The sequence below is a fragment of the Stomoxys calcitrans genome, chromosome 2 (genome assembly GCF_963082655.1).
Source record: "Stomoxys calcitrans chromosome 2, idStoCalc2.1, whole genome shotgun sequence".
NCBI classification, from domain to species: domain Eukaryota; kingdom Metazoa; phylum Arthropoda; class Insecta; order Diptera; family Muscidae; genus Stomoxys; species Stomoxys calcitrans.
The window spans coordinates 12,549,586-12,566,383 of record NC_081553.1 but is presented as its reverse complement, the minus strand read 5'-3'; the positions used below and the strand labels follow the sequence as shown (position 1 = coordinate 12,566,383).

General features: G+C 40.6%; 1 protein-coding gene and 2 long non-coding RNA genes across 3 annotated transcripts; 2 read left to right on the top strand and 1 right to left on the bottom strand.

Moving 5' to 3' along the window:
• The first annotated feature begins 2,660 nt into the window (after positions 1 to 2,660).
• LOC131995279 (uncharacterized) lies at positions 2,661 to 4,143 on the top strand. The gene is made up of 2 exons (XR_009397343.1): positions 2,661 to 3,405; positions 3,482 to 4,143. It is a non-coding gene; the product is annotated as an uncharacterized LOC131995279 (long non-coding RNA).
• Positions 4,144 to 11,343: 7,200 nt separating this feature from the next.
• Positions 11,344 to 13,534, bottom strand: LOC131995297 (uncharacterized). The gene is made up of 2 exons (XM_059363800.1): positions 11,594 to 13,534; positions 11,344 to 11,526 (listed from the first exon to the last, which is right to left on the bottom strand). The coding sequence occupies exon 1, from the start codon at positions 13,532 to 13,534 to the stop codon at positions 11,939 to 11,941; it is 1,596 nt and encodes a 531-aa protein (XP_059219783.1). The 3' UTR covers positions 11,344 to 11,526; positions 11,594 to 11,938.
• Positions 13,535 to 13,694: 160 nt separating this feature from the next.
• Positions 13,695 to 16,201, top strand: LOC131995061 (uncharacterized). The gene is made up of 2 exons (XR_009397112.1): positions 13,695 to 15,463; positions 15,540 to 16,201. It is a non-coding gene; the product is annotated as an uncharacterized LOC131995061 (long non-coding RNA).
• Positions 16,202 to 16,798: the final 597 nt, after the last annotated feature.

Here is a 16,798-nt window from a genome sequence, read left to right as displayed (position 1 = left end):
GAATGACTAAATGAATATACGGTGGTGGGTATAAAAATATCAAGAAAAATAGAAAGTTTTAGTTTTTTTTTATCTATCCATAAAATATAATTTATTTATTTATAATTGAAAATCAGTTTATTTTAATGCTTTACAGATTTTGAAAAAAGTTGAACCACATTTACAGTGGATACTAGAATTCATAACAGAACCGAACATAGTACAGCAAAATGCAATAATAGAGGCGTTTATTTACCCATTAAACGGATTTTCTCGCTTAGTTTGTATGGAGAAAAAGCAATCCCCGATTAGCTAAGTGACTACTCTTATCGCCGCTTTTTAAAACATATGGTGCCATCATTTAATTTGAATGACAAATCTAAAAGAGGAAGAACGCAAATATTTGTTCACTGATTAAATGTTCTGAAGTAGTAAAATTACATAGTATTTTAATAAAAACTCCGAGAAACATTTATTTAAAATTAAAATTGCTTATTTTGCATGTTTTGTTGATATTTGATTTTTTCGGATGTATGTCAACGCGCTGCCAACTTTAAAACGCATTATAAAAAATTGTGACGAAGAAAATGCGAAAGCATACCGTCGAAGTGGTACTGAGCTCTATGGCAGAATATTCTGTTCGGCTCTCGGAATTGTTGTGAAAAATTTTAACAATATATCATAATTTTTTTTATTAAATGTTTTGTAATAACTCAATCTTACATTCATATTAAACTAGGATTAATTGTTTTTAAGTGCCCCTTTTGAGCCATTAGCCATTATGCTAGGATTCACTAATAGAAGGCTAAGTCACATACAAAAACATGAAGTGGATAGACCCCATGAACATCATTAAGATTGTCAAAATATGCCTATTGTGAATGTTAACACATGTCTTTAAACATTTTTTCTCAGCAAAATTCAGCATATTGCACATTCACGCATTATATTTTCTTTTTATTTTACATCTTTTCCAAATACGGCTTGAAAAAAAATTTTAAACTTGGGGTATTTTATTAATTCAATTTGAATTTTAATATGAACAAACGCACATTGCAAGCAATATGAAAAATGTAGACAATGACAAGATTGACAAGTTTAATGACGAAAATTTAAAATATTGTATGTCGGCTGATCGCTTGGCTTAACCTTGTTGAGTGAATCCTGAGCTTTTACCTTTTTTTTATTTGGATTTTGACAGTTGTTCATGTGGAAAGCTGAATAGAGTGCCAACCCTATAAGCAAAATTGTAGCGACATGTCGCTGCGTCAGTATAAATTTCGCTTTAATTAATTTCCAATATAATTAAATGCTCACGAAATGGACACCAATCAACTCTGCTTTAAAGCTGTTGTCATTGTTGTGTGTAGTTGTTTGACTTTTGTTTGTGTTCTGGCGAAGAATGCGTCCATCGGATTTCGCTATAATTCAATAGGCATTTTCGCTGCATATGAAGTCAGTATTAGGCTTAAAGTACAAATCATTTAGCGCGAAGAGCGTTTTATTTATCCATAAGCTAGCGAATCCGCTAGACTGGTAAATAAAACAATCCCAATATTTGCACTCCCAAAAGGCCCACAAATCAAATCGAGGAAATGGTTTATATAGAAACAGCATATAAGATAGCATTTTCGACACTAGTATTTGCCATGTTTTATTTTAGTACTAAGCAGTGCAAAACGCGATTAAATTTTATGTTTATTATCTGTTATTGCATGGTATCGATAACTTACCAGTACAACTTTGCACTAATATTTTATCCAGAACATCTGACTTGCACTGGATGAGACAAAAATAAATACAGCAATTATTAAATTATCAGTGGCTGAATCATGAAGTATTCAAAAAAACTGGAAAAATAAACATTTTGATAATTTTTGTGATTGTTCTAACATAACTGATAAGATAGAAATATTTGCGTAACTTATCGGGCTATATTGAACATCAATCTTAATCTGTTCAGGTCAATGTGCAAAATCACAATTAGTCTTACCATCTGTCTAATCAACGATCAACATTTAAAATTCCAAAAACAAAAAACAAATTGTTGTAAACTAGAGAAGCACGAAGGAAAACTTATATAGTGTTAGCAATCATATTTTTTAGCGCCTTCGAGTGGAATCGTTTCGAAAATTGTGTCAGAGACAAGAATACTTTCGTCGTTCAAAAGTTTTGACTCCTTTAAATATTGTATCGGGGGATATTGACTGCTTTTTGTATATTTCTGCGGGGTGGGGGACACAAAGTTTAATTTTATTGTATAACAGGGAATATAATATAATAACTTACTAAACGACATAGGATATTGGTTGCGTTTTTAGTACTATATAGTGCAGGGCAATGAAATTTGTATGAAAATAACATTTATTTAGAACTTCGTTGTCCTGGATAGATATTGCGGTTAGGAGAGTTTCCTGGCACACTTGACACATACTTCAGAAAGTTCGACGGCGAAGTGCGCGACCGAAAGTGGTGTAGGGGTTAATCCTTCTAGGATGTAAGGTGTTCTTTTCATTAAACGATACACCACTACTGCCTGTCTACTTGCAGAGCATGTTTCATTTACCGAAAATGCAAAATAACTGATGTCAGGTCAATAAAGGCAAGAGACCATAGCTAAAAGCTAAAACGGTGTTTCATTCAATGGCTGTGTTGTCCTGTCCTGGTTCAATAATGGTTTTAATATTTTCGATGACCGCTTGTCGCTTGCTGGCATGATGGCGTATGCGCGGCTAGTGCTCGCCGGATGGGGTGGTTCTTTGCGCAAGCGAATCAAACACAGGAACAAAAAAGTTTTACATGCCAGTCTAGAAAAGTAAAGGGGATGTCTGGCCCGAAAGAGAAACAGCAACTAAACTAACTAATATGTCTAATGATAAAAAGGAAGCACCACACCTACCTGCCGGAATGCCTTCTCGTCTGGTGTTCCGACGAGGAATAGCCCTCCCTCTGGAGCAGGAGCTCCACCATAGCAACAAAGGAAACCTGTTGCCCCGTACCTACCTCTTCATCTTACTATCCCCCTCCTATCCCCTCCTTAAGATCTACACGATCTTAGTAAAAGACATCATTTTTTTCAAGAACGTTATAAACATTTCAAGTTGGTTTTATTTCCTAAAGCAATCCATAATGGCCTCATCAAAGTTCAAAAATTCACATTCTTTAAACATTGATTAAAAGGGTAAAACTAGTCACGACGTTACTGCAATTCAATAGACTTTAGCTTAAAAAAAAAACAATGTAAAAGAAACTGATACATATACTAATATTTATGGGTACATGGCTAGATTTAATCGGATTTAATGGCCTCTCATCGCTTCCTCTTCTTCTTTCAGGGCTCCCGCCGCCGAACATGGGTCTGCCCCCGCTGGAAGCTTACGTGCTGTCCGTCCGTCTATGTCCGTCCAAATCTTGTAATAGTATTGTGTAAGTATTAGTATTATTAAACAAAAATAAAAGGGTTTTTAAATTAGTTTTCTCTTTATGATTTTCTTTTCATTAGGCCATTATCTCACGCCTGAAAGGATGGCATTCGGGTTGATTTGGCTGGGACAAACATCCCTACGGAAACTCCCTACCTGGCTAGAAAGAGCTCTATCTATGGGGTATGGAACTAGACCAACCAAAGCTAGACTTGGTCTTTTAAAAGATAAGTATAAACCAAATATAATAAAAATGCCTACCTAACAAAACTAATTTATTCTCTTCTATTTTTAGATAATTTATTCGTCCGTCCGTCCGTCCGTCAATGTGTGGAGTATAGGAGTAAGTCTAGGTAAGCTATCACCTGGGGACACTGCTGAATGCGAGTGCCTTGTTCTGGAAGTCCCACGATGGTGCAGAAAGGATGAGCCGGTGGTGAGCAAGCTGAGCGGTTGTTTTAATCGTCTTTTTTTTTCAATTGATTTTAGTTTATAATTAGTTCGTAATGTAGTTCTTTTTTTTTTTTTTGTTTTAATAATAACAGCTTTTTATTCAGTTTCTTTTGCTTTAAAAGATTAGCTATTAAGTTGGTTTTTAAGCGTAGCTTTTAATGCAATTTCTAATTCAATAGTTGGTAGTTTAGTTTTAAAGATAATTTGGTTTTCCTCTTTCTTGTTGATTAGTTTTTGAAAGTTCTTTGGTTTTCTTTTTTTTTTTTTCAATAAAGAAATAGAAACAGTTCGACTCGGATTTTTTATATATATTTTTTTTTTTAAACTATTTGTTTTACTTGGGATCTTAATATATTCAATTCATAGTTTTTCTGTTTGAGATCATCCAACTATATTTTCCCTTTTGCTTATTTGGTATTTAATAACCAAGAGCATTAACCAAAAACAACAACACCAAAACTGCACTTGACTGCACTTCACTTTCCTCGTTTCAATTCCTCACTTTTGTTTCGGCTGCCAGGCTCACCTCCGGTTTGCTGCACGTTTAAAATCGAAAAGAAAGATTTTTCTTCCCAGGCTAGTGGCCTATGTTGTCATTTTGTCCATCATGGCGCTCTTCCCAGCCAGAACTTCCTCTGATGGGCCAAATGACAACACCACACCAACTGTCCTACTGTCAATCAGTCAGGGGTCGTGGTTTATGCTAAGCAGCTGACAACGTTCGTCAAATGTCCGCTAGATGGCGCTTCGAGCGACATTAAGGCGCACGCGACAAACCCAACCATCCTTTGAACATCACTGTCAAAGGATGGGAGGGAAAAATGTGCGAATTTTCAAGATATCTCTTGTTCTATAATCGAATAAATCCGAACGGCAATCCCTAAAATCGAACTTGGTAGGCCATCCCTACATTTCTGGTGCACTACCTTACATTAGTATACCCTGGAATACATCATTTCTGTACGACCTATCGTTCAGCTGACCGATATCAAAATCCCTCGTTTTCTGGCAAAGGTTGTACAAACTGGCTTGAGATTCGTTATACTATCTTCCCACGGGATTTACTACCCTAAATAATAATGCATCCAATTATACTCCTCATTTCTTTCCTGTCAAAATAACGCGTCTCATAATGTATACGCCCCTTAGGTACGATAAATTGAATGGCCATTATAAATGACAGCCGTACATGTTTCATCATTGAAATAGAGACGACACACCATATGAGTGGCCGCACCTCTGTAACGCCGTTCACATCAATGAATGGCCACTGTCATTCATAATTAATTGAAAAAACCCAGCACCACAGCACCACGGACCGGCCATTGCAAAAAAAAAATAAATTATGGTAAGTATTGTGTAGCGAAAAAAAAAATAAACAAAATGACATGAAAAATATAAGGTGTGTATCGTTCTCGCGTGTTGTTTTCTTTTTTACGTGATTTGGTGGAAATTTCGTGCTAAGATGAATGCCATGCGGGAATAATACTACGTGTGTGTGTGTGTGTGTGTATAAATGCAAAAAAAATAGATAAATGAATGGAATCGAAATGTCCATTAAATATTAAACCGGTTGCAACAAAAACATCGTGTTTTCCTGAATTCATACTTCCAAACTCGTGTTTTTGGGTCATGTAAAGTACATATAAGTATATGCCGCTGATTAAATGGAATTCAACAGAAAAAAATAAAAACAGCCTCCGACTACAAAATGATTACGTCTTGTTGCGCATATTGGTAAAATGTACAAAAAATTATATGTGCGAGATAAAATAAAATGCGAAGCCAAAAACAAAACAATAGTTTTCCTGGCGTTCGTGTGTGTAGTTTGGGGTTAATTCTCTTTGGCGATAACTTCCCCCAAGGAAATAAAAAAAAAATACATGACTCTGTAAGCCAGTGTGTGTAGTGTGATAGTATTGTAGTGTTAGAGCCATCGCGTGAGATTACGGTACCCCTGCCCAAGTGTGTAAATCACTCAAGTATGAATGGTGGGGGGGGTGTACTAAAACCAAACTTAGTGACAAAAGGAAAGCAGTACTCTCATGAAATGTGAAGTGAAGGGGGAAGCTAACAAAGTAAATTGCAAAACTATGTAGTGCCATGAAGTGAGTGTAATCCCAAAGGTAGAATAAAGCAAAAAATTAAAAGTCGGACAGACTTGAAATTCTCTTCCTCTTACTGTGAAACAACAAGATCAAAACAAAGGCCTATTGTGAATTACTATTAAGATCCGTGAACTGAAAAGAAAGTTTCGCAAGAAAGTACAAGTGAAATGAAAGTTAAAAAAACTTAGGAAATTGTTAAAATTTATAGGAATTGTGCAAGAACAAAAAAACGAAATGGAAAAAGAGAAATTATAAGTTCACGAAATATACGATTAACATAAAAGGAAATTTTCTAAAAACAAAAAAAAAGGTAATGAAACTACGGTGGAATAAAGGAACCATTCCCCTAAAAAAACAAAAATCAAACGAAAGTTCAATCAAAAATGATAAAAATCAAAAAGTCATGAAATCAACAAAAATTAAAACAGGAAAATTAAATAAAGAAAATACATAAAAAATGTTAAAAATCAATAGATATTCTCCTTTGCAAGAAAACCACAAATCTGGGAAAAATTTAATATTTGCGAAAACCAAAAATTCTGAGAACTCTAAAAAAAAAATAATAAACAAATCAAAATTGTAAAAAGTCAAAGTGAATATAGGTATAAGATTGAAGTGTATATCCACAGTGGAGCATAAAATTCAAGCAAAGTCTAAATAAATTAAAAATCTGTTTTCCTTTCTTTTTGTGAAATGGAAAACTTACGAAGTGGAAAAGTCATTTCCTAAACATAGTGGACTTGATTGGAAACTTCTTAAGTCTTCTCCTTCCTATTGCAAAAAAGGTAATTCTATTCCTATCTGTCCATATCATCGCAGATTCCACAAAACGTAAATAGAAGAACAGTGCGAACAATGGGACGAAGAGGACGATGTATGAACCGCGCCCAAGCGGAAAGTGGCTGTACGAGGTAGGTAATCAATGCATCGTTTAACAAAGGAATAACCTTCTGATTCCCTAGGTACCAACACACTTCCTGCCAGCCATTCGTGGCCCAACAAGGTAAGTGCATTTCCTCTCTCTATTCCCTTCCCATTGCGGCTTGTTTGGCGTACATAAAAAGCCAGAAAGTCATGCTATCCAATCAAAATCGTGAAAGGTGTTGACCTACTTCTAACCCAAAAAGCCATTGACTAAGCCCAATCGAAATAAGCGCCGATACAAATATCCACCGGCCCATATCCGGGTCCAAATCATGTGTGACCAAAACTCCCCTTGGAGCATTACCTGTCCCAGAGTTATCTACGGTGCTCCTGAAGACCAACTTCGGGGATGGGTACCAGAGTCATCGTCACCGGATACGGCGTTTCGGCCTATTCACCGTGGTGAATCTGCCTCGTGCCCTTCCTCACACTGGGATTCCAACTGCTGTAATTGTCCTCTGGCAGATCATAGCCCTTACCGTCTTACCCCTTACTACGAAGTGCATCCTAATGTCATAGATTCACTGGGGCACAGGGGTAGACTCTGGAGGACTATGACACGTCACAAGGTGACCGCCCAGAGACGTTAGCACCTGTTGGAATCACCATTTAAGGGAAGCTTTTGCAGTACTCTGGTTACGAAACTCTGGCGCACATCTCCGATGCTTGGTGCAAATGGTTCATCGTTGACTCTCTGGTCAGTAAGCCCTTGGAAACGATAAAGCCACTCAATGACCCAGATCGTACCCATATGTCGGCTGCCGAAGATATATGCCCTTGTAAGGTTGGAAAAGCCAAGTCATAACTAGCCCAATCAATCAGCGCCTGGCCTATGCCCAAATAACACTCCTTCCAAGAACTCTGTACAGCCAAACAAACCATTTTGCATTTCCGCCATTTATCTCTATCTTTCCAGCATTGGATCGCACCCGTGAGAGACCACCAGAAAGAAAGGTAAGGATATCTCGTCCATCTCCTGACATATATCCAAATCACCAAAGTGGTTGTTGTACTTTCCCTTCCAGCCTACTATCAAAGCAACGGCCGAGAAGACCACTACCCAGCAACACCAGCCATAAAGGAAAGCTTGGACCACTAAGACACTAGGTGGAAAAACAGAGGTCGCCAACCTACTTCATCAATCCTAGGGCAGCCGGCTGTACATACCTGATTGACCCAAGGGAATCTCCCATTGGCAAGAGCTGCCGCCTCAGTGTCCAATACACTGTTGAAACAACAACAGCCATCACGTAAACGGTGAGTATGTGAGCCACTCAAACCAAATATCTGCCAGAACTAGCGTAGGCTACAAGTCGCAATAGTCTCACACCGGGTAATTTGAGAAAAAAAGAAATAAATATAGACAATACATGTCAATATTGGCAGTTACCAAAATAACAGTCTCTAACTGCAGTTCGTAAGGTCTGCAGACCTTTAAAAAAATTAAAAAAAATTCGCCAATACCGTCTGGGTATCTGGCATCTCCTCTCAATCACCACCGAAAAAAAACAGGGCTTGAAACCTTGCAGTTCAAACCACTGTTGTGGAAAAAACTTCACGAACTGTAAAAAACAATTCCCAACCATATTTCGGCCGCCAAAACGCTACCGTACCAAGATACACTAGTCCAAACTAGCTCTCCTCTCTAAACGCCGCCGAAAAATATATGAGTCTGGGTTAAGTATTCATAACCCAAATTGCAAAGAAAAAAAATTAAATCTGTGAAATCACGAAAGCTCTCTAAACCAACCTACGGTTTTAAATCCTTAGTGTGGTATACACCCAAAGGTTTACCCTTCAGGTCCTCTACCTCATACAGACAATTGCCTACGGGTCTAACTACCCGGCATTTGTGAAACTTTAGGCCAAGCTTCGCATTGAATTGGTTCTTGAAGTCGCTTTGTTGAAAACTTCTTCGGTACACCTCCTGACCGGGTATAAATTTGACGACTCTACTGCGGATGTTGTACCTCTTCTCGTTGCCCAAATACGCCTTATGTAGGTTATCTCTGACGGTCTTCCTTATTAGCTCCAGCTTAGCCGACTTCGGAATGATTTCACTTTCGGGATCATTCAACAACTGCAACCTCTTCGCCAGGGCGTACACACTGCCATGATTTACCATGTTCATGCCAAACAAGGCAAAGTAAGGTGTAACCCCTATTGAAGAGTGCACTGAGGAGCGCAACGAGCACTCTATCTCAGACAAATGCTTGTCCCAATCCTGGTGGCTTTCCTTCAAGTACGACCGTATAGCCGCCAGGATGGACTGATTCACCCTTTCCGAAGCATTTGCCTGAGGAGAGTGCGTAGCCGTTCTTAGGTGACTGATCCCGAAGTTCTTCATCAACTCCTGGAACTCCTTGGCGACAAACTGCTGCCCATTGTCCGACACAACAGTCTCGGGCGTCCCGAACTTGTGAAAGACTTCAGAAACCAAAAATTTTATAACGTTTCTGGCACTGGCCTTGGCCATCGCCTTCAAAAGTACAAACTTGCTCAGATGGTCTAGAACAATAAAAATGAAAGAATTGCCATTCTTAGATCGAGGATACGGGCCTAAGAAATCTATATAGATTCTCTGGAATGGTCTCTCTGTCAGGCTCTCCTTTCCCATTGGGGGACGAAGGGTAGTATTGGCTGGTTTCGTGGACTTACACACTTCGCAGCTCTGCACAAATTCCCTAACCTGAGTGGTCATGTTCGGCCAATAGCAATATCCCCTCACTCTTCTCAGGGTTTTGTGAAAGCCGCCATGTGAAGCCTGCGGTGGACAGTGAGACCTCCTAATTATGTCTGCCGTCAACTCTTGGGGAACCCATAGCTTCCAGGAAAAGTCCTCGTGGATGGGTATGCCATCATAATGCTGGGTCCTCTTGTAAACGTACCCGTCTACAACTCTCAAGTCCGGCAAGTTCTCGGCGTTATCTGAAATAGTTGTGATCAGCTCCTTGTAACTCTCCGACCTAAAAGCTTCTGACTCCAAATCAATCAAGGCTTCCAAATCTGTGGATAACTCCTCCATATTATACCTGGACAACGTGTCCGGTACGACGTTCTTGGACCCCTGCCTATGTTCCACCTCAAAAGAAAAGGACTGGAGGTGCAAACTCCACCTAGCCAAGCGTCCGCTAAGGTCTTTATGTGACATCAGCCACTTTAAACTGCTATGGTCCGTGATAATGGTGAAAGGCATCAACTCGATGTATGGGCGAAACTTCTTCACCGCCATTACCACGGCCAAGCATTCTCTTTCCGTAACGGAATAATTCCGCTGAGCAGACGTCAACTTCTGGGAGAAGTACGCTATTGGATGCTCTCCGCCTTCTTCGTCCTTCTGGAAAAGGACAGCTCCAATTCCAAGGTCAGAGGCATCACACTGTACAAAGAAATGCTTCTCAAAATCGGGATGCGTCAAAATAGGACTTGTTACCAGGGCATTTTTCAAATTATTAAATGCTGACTTAGCCTCTTCGGTAAAAACGAAATGTTTGCACTTCTTTAAAGTGTCGAAAATTGGAGCCGCAATGGTGGCATAATTGGGTATAAATCGTCTATACCAACCCGTTGCGCCCATAAAGCTACGGGCTTGTTTGGCCGTCATCGGATAACTGAACCGAGTTATGGTATCCACCTTGCTTGGATCTGGTTTGAGCTCTCCTCCACCAACTATGTAACCTAGGTAACGAAGCTCCTTAAAGCAAAATTTAGACTTGGCCACATTGATAGTCAATCCGGCTGCGTCTAATAATTCCGCTACCCGTTCTAGCAGTACCATATGAGTGTCGAAGTCTGGCGATACTATAAGCAGATCATCCAAGTAGACAAAGACGCGATCACGTATTGCTGAGGGGACCACTTTGTCCATTAGACGGCATAACCTTTGAGCTGCGTTACACAGCCCAAAAGGCACTACCGTAAAGTGATAAAGTGGCCTCCCCGGCACGGTGAACGCTGTCTTCTCTCTACTTGAATGATCCAGGGGTATCTGCCAGAAGGCGTCCTTCAAGTCGACACTCGAGATGAAATAAGTATCACCCAGCCGGCTAAGCAAACCTTCGATGTGCGGGAGCGGATAGGCATCTTTGACCGTAAGAGCGTTGAGCTTTCGTGCGTCCAAGCATAGCCGGTTCTTTTCGCCCTTGCGGACGAGAGTTACCGGGTGACTCCATGCACTCTCACTAGGCTCAATAACTCCCATGGCCAACATCCTATCCAGCTCCGCGTACATCAACTTTTGCACTGCCGGTGAAACTGGGTAATGCTTACTCTTCACAGGTACTGCGTCGCCGGTATCGATGGTGTGGACTTCAGACTTTGTCTTTCCCAACCCCTTCTTGGTATAGCAGGGGAATTTTGCCACTATCATCTCCAAACGTTGCCGTTGTAGATCAGACAGGCTATGAACAGTTCTGTCCTCACCAGTCCCACCATCAGCTTCATCACATAAGTTAACACCATTGGTAGTGAGGCTCTCAACAGAAGCGAACAATCCGAAAGCCTTCATAAAGTCTACTCCTAGGAATAGCTCTTTCTTCAAAGTTGGTACCAGATAAAACGTGACCTCACGGGTTCGGTTATTAAAGGTAACTGGCACTGTAAACTTGCCTGCCATTCTGTGCGGGGTCTCATCGGCCGTACTAATAAAAGAGTAAAAATTCCGGACTTCAATACCAATTCTTTTCGTAAATTCAACGCAGCCCTTACCTAGACAACACACAGTGGCTCCACTGTCCAGTAGACCCTCTATCTCAGCGCCCTGAATCTGGATTTTGGTATATAGCCTCGCATCGTCACCTTCATACAAAGAAGCAGAAGCAATAGCGTGACGGATTTGCCTCCTGCGCTTGTAACGCTCTCGCGCCCTCTTTACCTTCGGCGAAATGCTACCAAAAATCCTAGCTCTAGCTTCCTCGTATTCTCTCACACGCACATGCAAAGGCTTCAACTCTCTAATGTGGCTATCTTTCTTAATGATCTTTGGTTCCTGATTAACCAGAATTCTAATTGGTGCTGAATCGGAAATATTAGTCGTTGGTATGTATGCTTCGTTCACTGCTGTGGGGGTTCCGTCTGTGTGGAACGCGCTTCCGCAGTACGAGGCGCGCTCCGTGGCCAGTTTCCCTGACACTTAGGACACTTTGGTGTTACTACTCCCTCTTTACCGCAGCGAAAACAAAAAACTCGGCCTATGGGCATCGGACACTCGACGTAGCTGTGACCACTCTTCCGGCAATTCCAGCAAGTGTATTTAGTTGTATCCCTCAGCGCGTCTACTTCTACACCGACCGTTTCGTTCATAGGCTCGACGAATGCTTCTTCGTAATGCAGCTCATGGACTCTTGGCGGCTGGTAGGGCCTTTGCTGGTAAGCCTGCCTTTGTCCTGCAATCATCGCCTCGGCTCGCTTTACCTCTTGGCGGAAATGGTTCAAACCGTGTATTCGTATTGGGAAAATCAAAGCAGCTAGGGACGATTTCAAATTTCCCTTCATGATTTCCACTAGGTCGCACTCATTATAAGGCACTCGTTGCTGGTTCCTCATTTTAATAATTTCATTGAAAAATTCCTCGAATGGCTCGTTTGGTAATTGACGTCTGTCCATAATCCTTTTTTGTATCTGGAACTCATTCTGGAAGCGTCGAAACTGGGCTAAAAATGCTTCTCTCAGATGTCCCCAGTGATTGAAGGGAGCGATCCGCCGCTGTTGCCAGTACCAGTCCAGCGCACTGCCCTCGAGTAGCTGTGGGAAGTCCCTGAGCAGCTCTTCATACGGATACCCGTAATCCTGCCTCATGGACTCTAGGCGAAAAATGAAATCCTCTGCATCCATTATCTGGTCGCTACCATCAAAACGGACTCCCCACTTTTTCACGTCATATCTCGGACCTGGAGATGGTACTGGGGGATATGGCATGCTCTGTGGAGACTGCCAGTAAGGAGCTTCGGCTGGCTGGAATGCATAGCGCTCATGTGTAGCATCATAGTTCGGTGGGGGTCTAAACCCTGCTCCTGGAGCAGACAACGGTGGTGGATTTACCCTTGAGCCTGCCAATGGTGGTTGTGTAACTGGGCGATTCGGCAATTGATTACTTTCTCTGGGTTGGCGAAAACCTGGCGGTGGTAGCAAAAATTGGTTCTCTGTCCTGGCCCGGTGAGCGGGTATAGCCATGCTTGGAGGCGGCTGCTGAGTGACCACAGGTGGACCACTTGGCCTCACACTCGAAATCTGCTGGCTCAACTCATTTCTTAATTGCTTAATTTCTTCCACGCTCCTCATCAATTGCGCCTGCATCAAACCAACGGATGCCGCCATCTCGTTTAGCTCACTGCCATGTCCTGAGGCCCTTTGGAATCCCATGTCATCTCGCCGAAAATCTCGCCGTATGTCTTGGGCGGTCTGGCTAGCGAATTCTGGCGAAACTATCGTGTTGTTTAACGCCTCCGAACTCACGGACACATCACTCAATACATGCGGTGCGGGTGACGATGTCGTTGCGGTATCCACAACTGCGTTGGTAGGATTTGTGGTCGCAGCGGTCACAGCAGTGTTCTCCGCCATCGGACGAGTGTCTGGTCCTGATGCGGAAATCGGAATGTTGTCATTCATGTCTGGCTGTAGCCTGCTTCCCTTTCTGGTTAATACCATTCCTCTATAATCAATTAATAACCAAAAAGAAATACTAACTCGTCAGCCAACGCACACACTCACTATAAAATATGTTGCACACAATTTCAATAAAAAAATCAGGGCTTAAAAAACGCAAATTCAAATAAAAATTCAAACCCAAAATATATATAAGAAAAACAATAATAATAACCTAAACGTCGATTAATACCTCAACCTAAAACTAAATTGTCCTAAGACTGTAGCCTAAATCTCTCTGAAGCCTGAACAAAAATTCAACATCAAAATTCAAATTATTAACCTAAATAGTAAAAGGCTACAAAAGCTTAGGTAAAGAAAATTAAAAACTTCAATCCAAAAACAAAAACTAGACTGCGAAACGAAAAGTACTTGAAATGCTTAAGATGTTGGGGATAGGTTTTTCAGGGGTGGGTAAGATGAAGAGTAGGGTATATATATTCCAATAAAATTGACAATTATCAGCCTTATTGAACGTGTTATTGCTTCCTTACAGGTTTGTGGGTGCTTCGGATGAACTCTAATGGAAAAAGGAATACCTCACGCAGACTTTGACCGGAGAGATGCCTGGTGAACATTAGTTTGGTCTGAGACCGATGGCTAGGAGCACAATGACCCCTCCAGTCAGACTCCGGTGAGGTACTTTCGGTCTATTGTTACTTACTCTAATGGCTGGTATTGTAGACTAACCCTAAATTAAAGCTATTAGTCCCCTAGTATATTACTAACTAAACTAAGACCATAAATTAGGGCAGACTAACAATAAGAAGTGTTTACCAGGAGCCTTCTGCTCAAACACCAGGAAGGTTGACGGCTTCGCGGACTAATTTATTTGAAATCCTGCCGGGACCGGAAACTCCTAATCCATCACAAGAAAAACTTCCTAGCAAACACTTACCATTTCTAATTAATTCAAACTATTGCAATTATAACAAACCTTAACTCTAGTCTAACCTATGGCTACCAATCCTAATCTGTCTAACGACTTCCGATTGGGTCCTAGACTAAATGCGAATTCGTTTGTCTTTCTAAGGCACGATTTAGAGTATTGGCAAACGCAGAGGACTCTTGAGATTAACCCTACGTGACCTAAAATCTAAATCGTACTACTAAACTAAACCTATGTTTCTTTTTCGGGCCCCACGTTGGGCGCCATTTTGTCCTGTCCTGGTTCAATAATGGTTTTAATATTTTCGATGACCGCTTGTCGCTTGCTGGCATGATGGCGTATGCGCGGCTAGTGCTCGCCGGATGGGGTGGTTCTTTGCGCAAGCGAATCAAACACAGGAACAAAAAAAGTTTTACATGCCAGTCTAGAAAAGTAAAGGGGATGTCTGGCCCGAAAGAGAAACAGCAACTAAACTAACTAATATGTCTAATGATAAAAAGGAAGCACCACACCTACCTGCCGGAATGCCTTCTCGTCTGGTGTTCCGACGAGGAATAGCCCTCCCTCTGGAGCAGGAGCTCCACCATAGCAACAAAGGAAACCTGTTGCCCCGTACCTACCTCTTCATCTTACTATCCCCCTCCTATCCCCTCCTTAAGATCTACACGATCTTAGTAAAAGACATCATTTTTTTCAAGAACGTTATAAACATTTCAAGTTGGTTTTATTTCCTAAAGCAATCCATAATGGCCTCATCAAAGTTCAAAAATTCACATTCTTTAAACATTGATTAAAAGGGTAAAACTAGTCACGACGTTACTGCAATTCAATAGACTTTAGCTTAAAAAAAAAACAATGTAAAAGAAACTGATACATATACTAATATTTATGGGTACATGGCTAGATTTAATCGGATTTAATGGCCTCTCATCGCTTCCTCTTCTTCTTTCAGGGCTCCCGCCGCCGAACATGGGTCTGCCCCCGCTGGAAGCTTACGTGCTGTCCGTCCGTCTATGTCCGTCCAAATCTTGTAATAGTATTGTGTAAGTATTAGTATTATTAAACAAAAATAAAAGGGTTTTTAAATTAGTTTTCTCTTTATGATTTTCTTTTCATTAGGCCATTATCTCACGCCTGAAAGGATGGCATTCGGGTTGATTTGGCTGGGACAAACATCCCTACGGAAACTCCCTACCTGGCTAGAAAGAGCTCTATCTATGGGGTATGGAACTAGACCAACCAAAGCTAGACTTGGTCTTTTAAAAGATAAGTATAAACCAAATATAATAAAAATGCCTACCTAACAAAACTAATTTATTCTCTTCTATTTTTAGATAATTTATTCGTCCGTCCGTCCGTCCGTCAATGTGTGGAGTATAGGAGTAAGTCTAGGTAAGCTATCACCTGGGGACACTGCTGAATGCGAGTGCCTTGTTCTGGAAGTCCCACGATGGTGCAGAAAGGATGAGCCGGTGGTGAGCAAGCTGAGCGGTTGTTTTAATCGTCTTTTTTTTTCAATTGATTTTAGTTTATAATTAGTTCGTAATGTAGTTCTTTTTTTTTTTTTTGTTTTAATAATAACAGCTTTTTATTCAGTTTCTTTTGCTTTAAAAGATTAGCTATTAAGTTGGTTTTTAAGCGTAGCTTTTAATGCAATTTCTAATTCAATAGTTGGTAGTTTAGTTTTAAAGATAATTTGGTTTTCCTCTTTCTTGTTGATTAGTTTTTGAAAGTTCTTTGGTTTTCTTTTTTTTTTTTTCAATAAAGAAATAGAAACAGTTCGACTCGGATTTTTTATATATATTTTTTTTTTAAACTATTTGTTTTACTTGGGATCTTAATATATTCAATTCATAGTTTTTCTGTTTGAGATCATCCAACTATATTTTCCCTTTTGCTTATTTGGTATTTAATAACCAAGAGCATTAACCAAAAACAACAACACCAAAACTGCACTTGACTGCACTTCACTTTCCTCGTTTCAATTCCTCACTTTTGTTTCGGCTGCCAGGCTCACCTCCGGTTTGCTGCACGTTTAAAATCGAAAAGAAAGATTTTTCTTCCCAGGCTAGTGGCCTATGTTGTCATTTTGTCCATCATGGCGCTCTTCCCAGCCAGAACTTCCTCTGATGGGCCAAATGACAACACCACACCAACTGTCCTACTGTCAATCAGTCAGGGGTCGTGGTTTATGCTAAGCAGCTGACAACGTTCGTCAAATGTCCGCTAGATGGCGCTTCGAGCGACATTAAGGCGCACGCGACAGTGTAACGCAGTTGTAAGACCTACAATTAATAGGATGATATGGTCTGATGAAAGACGCTCCAAACATAAACCAGCTGTTGAATTTTCAGCCAAATTAAAAAAAAAATATTGTT